At 46.6% G+C, this 12,300-nt stretch overlaps 1 protein-coding gene across 1 annotated transcript in view; it reads right to left on the bottom strand.

Moving 5' to 3' along the window:
- FOXN4 (forkhead box N4) overlaps positions 1–12,300 on the bottom strand; it is a 51,924-nt gene that overhangs the window by 6,501 nt on the left and 33,123 nt on the right. The window contains exon 8 of the mRNA XM_068271482.1: positions 8,171–8,378. Coding sequence (XP_068127583.1) covers positions 8,171–8,378 — 208 coding nt within the window. The remainder of the gene's footprint in view (positions 1–8,170; positions 8,379–12,300) is intronic.

Here is a 12,300-nt window from a genome sequence, read left to right as displayed (position 1 = left end):
CTAAATGAATTTTGGCTCCTTTTCTTGTCACTAATAAAGCTTTCTTTTGATGCTATTTGATTGCTCCTGCGATTTTTACTTTTTATTATATTCATCAAAAAAGACATGAATTTTGGCAAAAAAATGATTTTTTTAACTTTCTGTGCTGACATTTTTCAAATAAAGTAAAATTTCTGTATACATGCAGCGCGAAAAATGTGGACAAACATGTTTTTGATAAAAAAAAACCCATTCAGTGTATATTTATTGGTTTGGGTAAAAGTTATAGCGTTTACAAACTATGGTGCCAAAAGTGAATTTTCCCATTTTCAAGCATCTCTGACTTTTCTGACCCCCTGTCATGTTTCATGAGGGGCTAGAATTCCAGGATAGTATAAATACCCCCCAAATGACCCCATTTTGGAAAGAAGACATCCCAAAGTATTCACTGAGAGGCATAGTGAGTTCATAGAAGATATTATTTTTTGTCACAAGTAAGCGGAAAATGACACTTTGTGAGAAAAAAAAAAAAAAAAAAAAGTTTCCATTTCTTCTAACTTGCGACAAAAAAAAATGAAATCTGCCACGGACTCACCATGCCCCTCTCTGAATACCTTGAAGGGTCTACTTTCCAAAATGGGGTCATTTGTGGGGTGTGTTTACTGTCCTGACATTTTGGGGGGTGCTAAATTGTAAGCACCCCTGTAAAGCCTAAAGGTGCTCATTGGACTTTGGGCCCCTTAGCGCAGTTAGGCTGCAAAAAAGTGCCACACGTGGTATTGCCGTACTCAGGAGAAGTAGTATAATGTGTTTTGGGGTGTATTTTTACACATACCCATGCTGGGTGGGAGAAATATCTCTGTAAATGACAATGTTTTGATTTTTTTTACACACAATTGTCCATTTACAGAGTTATTTCTCCCACCCAGCATGGGTATGTGTAAAAATACACCCCAAAACACATTATACTACTTCTCCCGAGTACGGCGGTACCACATGTGTGGCACTTTTTTGCACCCCAAGTACGCTAAGGGGCCCAAAGTCCAATGAGTACCTTTAGGATTTCACAGGTCATTTTGCGGAATTTGATTTCCAGACTACTCCTCACGGTTTAGGGCCCCTAAAATGCCAGGGCAGTATAGGAACCCCACAAATGACCCCATTTTAGAAAGAAGACACCCCAAGGTATTCCGTTAGGAGTATGGTGAGTTCATAGAAGATTTTATTTTTTGTCACAAGTTAGTGGAAAATGACACTTTGTGAAAAAAACATTAAAAATCTATTTTCCGCTAACTTTCGACAAAAAATAAAATCTTCTATGAACTCACCATACTCCTAACGGAATACCTTGGGGTGTCTTCTTTCTAAAATGGGGTCATTTGTGGGGTTCCTATACTGCCCTGGCATTTTAGGGGCCCTAAGCCGTGAGGAGGAGTCTGGAAATCAAATTCCGCAAAATGACCTGTGAAATCCTAAAGGTGCTCATTGGACTTTGGGCCCTTTAGCGCAGTTAGGGTGCAAAAAAGTGCCACACATGTGGTATCGCCGTACTCGGGAGAAGTAGTACAATGTGTTTTGGGGTGTATTTTTACACATACCCATGCTGGGTGGGAGAAATACCTCTGTAAATGACAATCTTTTGATTTTTTTACACACAATTGTCCATTTACAGAGATATTTCTCCCACCCAGCATGGGTATGTGTAAAAATACACCCCAAAACACATTGTACTACTTCTCCCGAGTACGGCGATACCACATGTGTGGCACTTTTTTGCACCCTAACTGCGCTAAAGGGCCCAAAGTCCAATGAGCACCTTTAGGCTTTCACAGGTCATTTTGCGGAATTTGATTTCCAGACTACTCCTCACGGTTTAGGGCCCCTAAAATGCCAGGGCAGTATAGGAACCCCACAAATGACCCCATTTTAGAAAGAAGACACCCCAAGGTATTCCGTTAGGAGTATGGTGAGTTCATAGAAGATTTTATTTTTTGTCACAAGTTAGTGGAAAATGACACTTTGTGAAAAAAACATTAAAAATCTATTTTCCGCTAACTTTCGACAAAAAATAAAATCTTCTATGAACTCACCATACTCCTAACGGAATACCTTGGGGTGTCTTCTTTCTAAAATGGGGTCATTTGTGGGGTTCCTATACTGCCCTGGCATTTTAGGGGCCCTAAGCCGTGAGGAGGAGTCTGGAAATCAAATTCCGCAAAATGACCTGTGAAATCCTAAAGGTGCTCATTGGACTTTGGGCCCTTTAGCGCAGTTAGGGTGCAAAAAAGTGCCACACATGTGGTATCGCCGTACTCGGGAGAAGTAGTACAATGCGTTTTGGGGTGTATTTTTACACATACCCATGCTGGGTGGGAGAAATACCTCTGTAAATGACAATCTTTTGATTTTTTTACACACAATTGTCCATTTACAGAGATATTTCTCCCACTCAGCATGGGTATGTGTAAAAATTCACCCCAAAACACATTGTACTACTTCTCCCGAGTACGGCGATACCACATGTGTGGCACTTTTTTGCACCCTAACTGCTCTAAGGGGCCCAGAGTCCAATGAGTACCTTTAGGCTTTACAGGGGTGCTCACAATTTAGCACCCCGCCCACTTGCCAGGACAGTTAACAAACCCCACAAATGACCCCATTTTGGAAAGAATACACAACAAGGTATTCCATGAGGGTAATGGTGAGGTCATTGAAAATTTTATTTTTTGTCACAAGTTAACGGAAAATGACACTTTGTTAAAAAAAAATAAAAAAAAAAATTCTGCTAACTTGTGACAAAAATTTAAATCTTTTATGAACTCACTGTGCACCTCACATAATACTTTAGGGTGTCCTCTTTCCAAAATGGGGTCATTTGTGGAGTCTGTCCTGGCATTTTAGGGTCTCTGCAATCATTACATGTATGGCCAGTATTAGGAGTTTCTGCTATACTCCTTATATTGGGTATACAAGTAATGCACTCTGGGCTGAAAGGAAAAATGAACGGCAAACATACCTTGCTCCCCATCAATGGCAGATCTTCCTCCACATCAATGGCAGTGATAACCTCAGGAGAGAGACACCCCGTGCCACCCTGCACTCAGGGTGAGCCACCAACTTATGTGACTGGGCCTCAGAACTTTAGTATACAGCATTATGCCTGTAGGATACAGCAATATGCCTGCCAATAGAGATGACTCTGTGTGGCATTAAAGCATCATCATCGGCCCAAATCACATATAAACCGGGGGTGTCCACACTCAAGGGAAATTCAAACATGCCGTCTTATATCGCCAATCCAGGACAGATCAGCAATATCAAGCATGGAAACCGATCCTTCTTCCCACTTTTATGCTTACCCGTTTGGTCTTCAAGCTTACCTCTCCTCTCCCTGCGACAATGTGCAAAAGACCACTGAGTGTGTGCCTACTCCTGTGTCTGGAGTTCCCTAGGTTCTAATAGTGTACCTGCTCGTGGTACCTCTCAAAACACGGCCCTACGCATAGGCCAGGCTGGTCAGGACAGCGGGGACAATAAAAACTGGTGTCATTCCTTCTTCCAGTCCTGCTGCAGACACGACAACGTTTTCTTCGGATGCGTTGACCTGGGGCACACGGAATCTGATAGGCGTAATGCCTACCATGCAGTCGGCTAGTTGCATCTGGGGGGGGGGGCCTGGCACCTCCTGGATACAGGATGTCCAGAATGATCTGTTCCTGAAATTGGAGGAAAGATCCAGTTCTCCCAGCCTTACTGTAGAGAACAAAGCTGTTGTAAACTGCCAATTGAATCAGATAAAAAGACACTTTCTTATACCAGCGTCTTGTTTTCCGGGTAACTAAATAGGGCGCTAACCTCTGGTCATTGAAGTCCACCCCTCCCATGTTGACATTATATTCGTGGACGACAAGGGGCTTTTCAATGACCTTAGTTGCCCGTTGAATTTGGACAGTCGTGTCTGTGTGAATGGTGGACAGAAAGTAAACGTCCCTCTTGTCCTTCCATTTCACCGCGAGCAGGTCTTCAGTACGCAAGGCGGCCCTCTGCCCCCGTTGAAGTCTGGTGGTAACGAGCCGTTGGGGGAAGCCCTGGCGACTAGGCCGCGCAGTGCCACAGCATCGGATTCCTTCTAACTTTAAGTGCTGAAAGAGGGCCACACTTGTGTAATAATTGTCCACAAAAAGATGGTACCCCTTCCGGAACAAGGGTGACACCAAGTCCCACACAACCTTTCCACTGCTCCCCAGGTAGTCAGGGCATCCGACCGGCTCCAATTTTGAGTCTTTTCCCTCATAGACCCTAAAACGACATGTATAGCCTGTGGCCCTTTCACAGAGCTTATACAGTTTCACCCCATACCGGGCGCGCTTGCTTGGGATGTACTGTTTGATGCCAAGGCGCCCGGTAAAGCGTAAGAGGGACTCGTCTACGCAGATGTTCTGTTCAGGGATATAAGCATCTGCAAATGTTGAGGACAGGTGGTCTATGAGGGGCCGAATTTTGTGGAGCCGGTCATAAGCAGGGTCTCCCCTTTCAAGACAGGTTTCGTCGTCGTTGAAGTGCAGGAAGCGCAGGATGGACTCAAATCGTGTCCTGGACATGGCAGCAGGGTACAAGGGAACATGATGTACTGGGTTCGTAGACCAATACGACCGCAATACATTTTGTTTCATTAGTCCCAAGTGAAGGATAAGGGCCAAAAAGATTTTAATGTCGGAAACTTGGACTGGTTTCCACCCGAAAGGCTGGGCATACATGCTCTCCGGGTGCTCGGTGATGAATTGTGTGGCTTTACGATTGGTCTCAACCACAATTAAGTCCAGGAGAACCTGGGTGATGAACAGCTGCAAAAAGTCTAGGGCCGTTCCTAGATGAGCTGTCGCCACCTGGACTCCAGACTGGGCGGTGAAAGGGGGCACTACGGGTGCGGCGGAATCAGGGGATTGCCAATCTGGTTGTGCCAGCACCTCTGGGAGTCTATGGGTACTACGGGCCCGTCTTCTTCTTGGTGGCTGCGACGGGGGTACTACTGCACTTGCCACCGTACCAGTTTCCACTTCCATGCTGACGCTCACCACTTCGTCAGGGTCTACGGAAGCACTGGCACTAAGTCCAGGAGATGCTGCGCTGCTGGTGCCTGCCTCACCAAGAAAACTATCAACAGCGCTAGCACCACCCTGCTGCCCTTGAGGCGGATCCTGCGCCACCTGCGGTCTAACGACTTGGGGTCTGGTACGCCTGGCTGTAGCCGGGACCATAGCCTCGTCATCAGTATCGGTCAGGGAACCACTGCTTTCTACAGGTTCAAAATTGGACCCGGAAGATTCGACGGATGATTCTTCCCAAAAGAACTCATCCGACTGGTCCATATACCTGTATACCTCGTCATCGGAAAGCCCCCTTCTTGCCATTTTGGATTGCTAAATTTATGGGGTTTTCCTCCGAGACTACCCAGAAAAAAAGAGCACCTACCTAGCAAAAAGGGAGTATTTGAGAGGTATTGGGGTTGGTGGGAAGTGGGGTCTCAGAGGCAATCAAACAATCACGGGACAATCAAATCCAATTACAGCACAATCGACTCCAATCACAGCACAAGCAGATCTGATGCACTCGGAAGGTGATGGGGGGAGGGTGGGATTGGGTGTGGCGGGAAGTGGGGTCTCAGGCAATCAAACAATCACGGGGCAATCGAAGCCGATCACGGGACAATCAAATACAATTACAGCACAATCGACTCCAATCACAGCCCAATCAAATCTGATGCACTCGGAAGGTGATGGGGGGAGGGTGGGATTGGGTGTGGCGGGAAGTGGGGTCTCAGGCAATCAAACAATCACGGGGCAATCGAAGCCGATCACGGGACAATCAAATACAATTACAGCACAATCGACTCCAATCACAGCACAAGCAAATCTGATGCACTCGGAAGGTGGTGGTTGGAGGTGGTGGGGGGAGGGTGGGGTTGGGTGTGGTGGGGGGGGGGGGAGGGTGGGGTTGGGTGTGGTGGGAAGTGGGGTCTCAGGCAATCAAACAATCACGGGACAATCGAAGCAGATCACGGGAAAATCAAATACAATCGCAGCCCAATCAAATACAAGCGCAGCACAATCGAATACAAGCGCAGCACAGTCAAAAACAATGCACTTGGACGGTGATTAGGGGGGGGGTCTGAGGGCGATTTGAGGGAGTGGGGGGTTGATCAGGAGCCTGCACGGGGCAAACTGAGTCCTGATCTGATGAGAGGCAGACACAGGGGGTTACTGATCGCAGATCAGTTAGTGATTGCTGGGGAGGACAGATGTAAACAAAGAGCAGGGGATGTAATCAGAAGGGGGGTATGAGGGCAATCGAGGGCCTGGGCAGGTGATCGGTTACCCCCGCGGGGCAGTTAGGGTCTGCTCTGATGGGTGGGGGTGCCAAGGGGTGATGGACAGGTGATAGACAGGTGATCAGAGGGGGATCAGAGGGGGATCAGAGGGTAAGGTAGCTGTATACAGATGTATACAGTATACAGGGGGGTAGTCTGGGATGGAGTCTGGGGGTGATCTAAAGGTAGGGGGGGGGGGATCAGGGGTGACTAGGAGGCAGTTAGGGACCTAACGCAGGGGATAGCGTTTAAAGTTAGTGATAGGTGGGGGGGTTGGGGTTTTTAAAGGGGTGCAAGGGTGCTGGCAGGGGTCTGCTGGGGTGATCAGGGGGGGTATGAGGCCTGGGGTGGGAGATCAGGGGGGCTGTAGGCAAAAAAAAACGTGTGTGCTGTATACTCACAAAGTGCTTCCTCCTCGCTAGTGGTCTCTGCAACAATGAGACCACGAGGCGAGGAGGAAGCACGTATAAGGCACTTTGTTTACTTAACAAAGTGCCTTATACATTCTGATTGGCCATTGTTACGGATTCCTCCGCTCGCCGGCTCTGCTAAGTGGCCGGCGAGCAGAGGCAAAATGCCAGGCTTCCGACTCCCGGCGGAGGATCGCGTCACGGATGACGCGATCGCTCCGCCCACGCCCATACAAGGACCGCCGCATTTTGTCTATACGGCGGTCCTTGCGGCGTCAGCTTCCCGGCCGCCATTTGTCTATACGGCGGTCGGGAAGTAGTTAATTTAACACCTTGTATGTTCTTTAAAACCACGGACTCTAACACACATGCATAGACATCTGAACAGGCTGCTCAATTTCACACATCTAACCAGTGCAATGGCCAATGGGCATAAATTTCCTATTTCAGAATAAGAAAAGGGAGACACAGGAAGAAGCTCTGATCACAGTGAAAATAATAGGGCGTAAGAATTTCTAAACAATACTTGTTTGCTAGATTATCTAATGATACTATAAACAGGAAATGGATTCCTTAAAGGAAACCAGAGACAAAATAGATTCAAAATTTTATACATACCTGGGTCTTCCTCCAGCCCCATCACCATGCATCGCTCACACACCGCCATCCTCAGTCTTCTCCGTCTTCTGTATCGGGCCCCGTAAGTTCAGCCAGCCACAGCCAGTCTGGGCATGTGCACTGCGATCTCTCCATCTCTCTCTGGCAGAGAATAGTACTGCGCAGGCTCAGTAGCTCCCACCCGCCGGAGAGAGCGCACTGCGCTTGCTCATGCTGGCCGCAACTGGCTTAATTTACGGGACCCGGTACCAAAGAAGGAGAAGACTAAGGACGGCGGCGTGGGAGTGATCCATGCGGATGGGGCTGGAGGAAGCCTCAGGTATGTATAAAACGTTGAATCTATTTAGTCTCTGGTACATTTTAAGAGCCCTTTTCCATTACTGTGAATTTTCAGCATTTTCCTGCATGCAAATTCGGACAGGGAAATCAATAGGCTGCCACCCCATTCGCATGCTGCTTTTAAAAACGCATCTAAATCCCTATAGAATTGCATGGGCCCTAACTGGATGGAAGCAGCCAAATGCAGAAACTCATTCATGTCTATAGTCAGCCCCTGATAAGTAAGTAGTTGTTTAAGGGTACTAAAGCTAAATAAGGTTACCAGAACTAATACTTGACCACATGCCAGGTTAGGGCATTGTTCATTTCAATAGTACACAGTTTTGATTGGCCAAAGAGTTTAACTCCTCCATGTAGTATGAGGGGCAACAGATTTTGAATACAGAACATGAACAGATTGTGTGGGTAAACACTACATGGAAGCGGTAGAATAGTTAGCCATAACCTTTAGCCTCACCTGGGTTAGCCATACTCCTCCGAATTGCTGGCAGGTCCTTCCTCTTCCACTTCTGCATCTCCTCCTCCATTTTGTCAATCTTGGCTGGGTTTAATGCCCAAAGACATCCTTTGCGTGAGGATCCGCTCAGCTTGTTCTCCACCTTTTCAAAGCATTTGTTTAGGGATAGATTGTGCCGGACAGAGTTTTTCCAGCCATCTGGGGCTGTCTGGAATGAGGCAGAAGAGGAAGCTGTTAATATCAATAAGGTTTCCAATCTTTAAAAAGGCATGTACAGGGGTCTGAAACAACCAACAGGTCAGAAGGTTTAATGAGATGCTAATATTGTTTGCATGCAGAGTTAATGTAAATTGTATGCAGCTTGAACTGAGCCAATCAAAATCATCAGGAAGTGTATTAGAATGGCCCAGTTCCATGCTTTAAAGGAACCCTATCAAACCAAGTGCTGACAATGACAATGTACAAATAATGTCTAAAGGTTCGTACACACGCTCTATTTGCAGGAACGACGGGTCCGTCAGACCCTCCCGCTGGGCTGGTGTTCCAGGGACAGTAGAGCGTGTGCACAGTCTGTCAGGCAGACTGATAAGGCTGTTTCTGAATCAGTCTGCCGACAGACTGTACACACTCAATACACATATACTGATTATTACTAGAAAAACATAAGATTGATTCCTGTCAAGAGTATCTACATATATATATCTATAAAATATAACTTTTATTAGACCAATTAAAATGAAATTTCATATGCGTTATTTACTATTTGGGATGGACTAATATTCCATAATCAGACCACTGTCAGTATTTTTCCTATGTCTGATCGTCCTATTCCCAACTAAGATTGTTTAAGGCAGGGGTCTCAAACTCGCGGCCCGCGGGCCATTTGCGGCCCGCGATACAATATTTTGTGGCCCCAGGGCCCCAGAGCTTGTAGGAGCCTCCAGTGGCTACAAGAGGAAAAAAAAATTTTTCAAATCGGCCTTATAGTTTTTGAGAAAATCGATTTTAAAGTTGCAAAGGAAAAAAAATACACATTTAAAAACCTGCCGACTTTAATGGTTAATAGCAAATCCACCTTAAATGCTAGAAACCCTAAATTTGCAGGATATGTTAAGGAGATCATTAGGAATAAGAGGAAAAAACAATTTTTCAAAAAGACTTTATAGTTTTTGAGAAAATCAATTTTAAAGTTTCGAAGGAAAATAGTATATTTTTAAATGCGGTAAATGTCACTTTTAGTAGCAAACCTAACGGTAGTGTAATTTGACATGTATCAAAAGAAAGAGCAATACATTTCCAGACAGGGTTTCCAGGGGGTCCATACGCAGCCGCAGCGCTTTGGCCAGGGATCGCTATACAGCCGCAATATGGCTGTATGAAGATTCCTGGCATTTTTTCCTATTTCCCCATTTTTTTATTTTTTTTTATGTTTAGAGTGTGGGAATTTTTTTTAAAAAAAATTATGTGGGGTCCCCCCTCCTGAAACTTTTTAACCCCTTGTCCCCCATGCAGGCTGGGGTAGCCAGAATGTGGAGCTCCGACCGATTGGGGCTTCACACCCTGACTATACCAGCTGCAAAAAAGGTCCCTTAATGCCGATGATTTTTGTTCCAGGGTATCTGTTGGGGGGGGCAGGTTTATTTTGCTCTAGGGCCCCATTGTTGCTTAAACCGGCCCTGCCTGCCGGCAAAAGCGACACGGAAGCGAACTATATTTGCCCATTTTACCTTATAGTTCGCTTCAGTGCTCCCAAGTAATCCGCCGCATCCCCGCCGCTAAACAAGGGCTGCAGAGCCCCCAAATCCCCCGGGCAAACATCCACAACTGCGCTGAGGGGCAGAGCTTCCAGCTGTAGCTCTGCCCCTCCTGACGTCAATCGCCGAATGGATCGCCGCCTCTCCCCCGCCCCTCTCTGTGAAGGAAGAGTGAGAGGAGCGGGGAGAGGCGGCGATCCGCCGCGATTGATGTCAGGAGGGGCAGAGCTGAAGCTGAAAGCTCTGCCCCTTCCAGGAAATGCCGGCGGATTGCCCCCTGGGGCGATTTGGGCGGGGACACGTGAACTCCCTTATGCGGCCCAGCCTCATCCTGACTTTGCCTCCTGCGGCCCCCGGGTAAATTGAGTTTGAGACCCCTGGTTTAAGGTGCTATAAAGATTCCCCCCACCACAAATCCAGATTTAGATACTCTTGACAGGAATCAATCTTGTGTTTTTCTAGACTGTACACACTCTCTACTGTAGCTGGAACGCCCGCCCAGCGGGAGGGTCTGACGGACCCTTCGTTCCTGCAAATAGAGCGTGTGTACGAACCTTAAGTAGCTGTGTAAACATTTTCCTACTTTTCATGTTAAATATCAGAGGCAAAAGCCTTATGTGTAGATATTAGCTACGTATGGAATGTTTGATTTGCAAAGGTCATCAAGGATCTCTGCAGTCTGACATTCTAAAAACAATGTAATATTGAAGCAGAGTTATATGAAAACAAAAGCCTGTCAGGTATCAGGTTTCACACACACAATTACAAATGTTTATGTTGCACATACATAAATGATACATTTCCTCTGCTCTCTGTGAGAGAAAGCTCTGCCTGTCTCTGCCTGAGCTCTCTACACACACAGGATTAACAGATACACTGTGAGGGAATTCCCCCCTCCCCTCATGGCTCATTCTGTCATCAAAATTACAGCAGACTGCTGTCAGAAAAATGTGAAAATAATTAGATAACAGTAAATAAAGAGATAAAGATTCAAATGTATACACCAGTAATTAGCAGCACTTCCCTAACATTTCCTATCTCAATTGAAAAAAAAAGTTAATCAATAGTGTTCCTTTAACTACCTAACAACCGCGTCACGCCGATGGGCGTGACCGCGGCGGCAGCCCCAGGACCATCTAACGGAGCACATAGACTGTTACATGGCGAAACCCCCGTCTAATTAGCGTGTACAGCGCTGCGATCTACAGCAGCGTTGTACTGGGGACAGCCATGTGACAAGGCTGTCCCCCTGTGAGTCACATTAGCGATCAGCAGTGATAGGCTGAAGCCTATCACAGCCAATCGCTGTGATAGGCTGGCCGGGGGAGGGAGCGAACACGCTGAAACCAGCGCAGGAGATTTGGGCGCAGCCGGCGCCACCATAGGCTGTAATAGGAATTACGGCTATAGCAGTCACAGGGATTAACTTCAGCGCCGTCAGAAGACGGAGCTGAAGTTACTTTTAAAACATAATAATTCGGCTTCCAGCAATTGCTGGAAGCCAAATTATTTCATTCCCCACTATCTGTGGCGACCTGGAGGGGGAATAGTATTTAACACGGCCGGGAACTTGTGCAGCAGCAGGATCAGCCAAATACCGGCTGAATCCTGCGCCCAAGTCTCCAGCACCGTTATCTCTCGCACACGGGAGGGAGGGTTGGGAAAAATAAAATAAAAATAGACATTTTTATTTAAAAATAAAGAAAATAAATATTTGTCAAAAAAATAAATAAATAAACAGCTGGGGGGGGGGGGGGGGGGGGGCGATCAGACCCCACTAACTGAGAGCTCTGTTGGTGGGAAGAAAAAAAAAGGGGGGGGGGAGGAATCACTTGTGTGCTGTGTTGTACGGCCCTACAGCTTGGCCTTAAAGCTGCAGTGGCCTATTTTACAACTCAACTGGGCTTTTCTAAAAGGAAACAGATAAGGTAGCCTCCGTACTACTCTCGGTTCTGATTTCATTGACACAGATGCAAATGTAAGAGGTGGTCAGGCAGCAAGTTACATTAATGAGGCACCGTAGTGACATCTAGTAGAATGCAGTAAATTATCCAGGATAGCCACTTTCACAGTCATTTTCAGCATCAGAAACACTTCCTTTAGTTTTATATTGCTGTATATTGAATGTAGCCCCGCCCTCCCACTGATGTTCACCCTCAGCTGATTAACTATGCAGAATCACCACCAGGCATTCTGGGGGTGAGACAGGGAAAAAGGGCACCGCATGACCGAGCACATTTGGGTGCTGGCTGTAGCGGTGCTCAGAGAGTGATTAGGGCACCGGCAAAGACGGAGCCTAAATTACGATAAAAACAGCACAGTTTGGCTGCCACCAATAGCTGGAAGCCAAATTGCATCTTAATCCCATTGTATTGT

This window comes from Hyperolius riggenbachi, chromosome 1 (genome assembly GCF_040937935.1).
Source record: "Hyperolius riggenbachi isolate aHypRig1 chromosome 1, aHypRig1.pri, whole genome shotgun sequence".
Lineage (NCBI taxonomy): Eukaryota > Metazoa > Chordata > Amphibia > Anura > Hyperoliidae > Hyperolius > Hyperolius riggenbachi.
The sequence above is the reverse complement of the archived record's forward strand: the minus strand, read 5'-3'. Positions and strand labels throughout refer to the sequence as shown.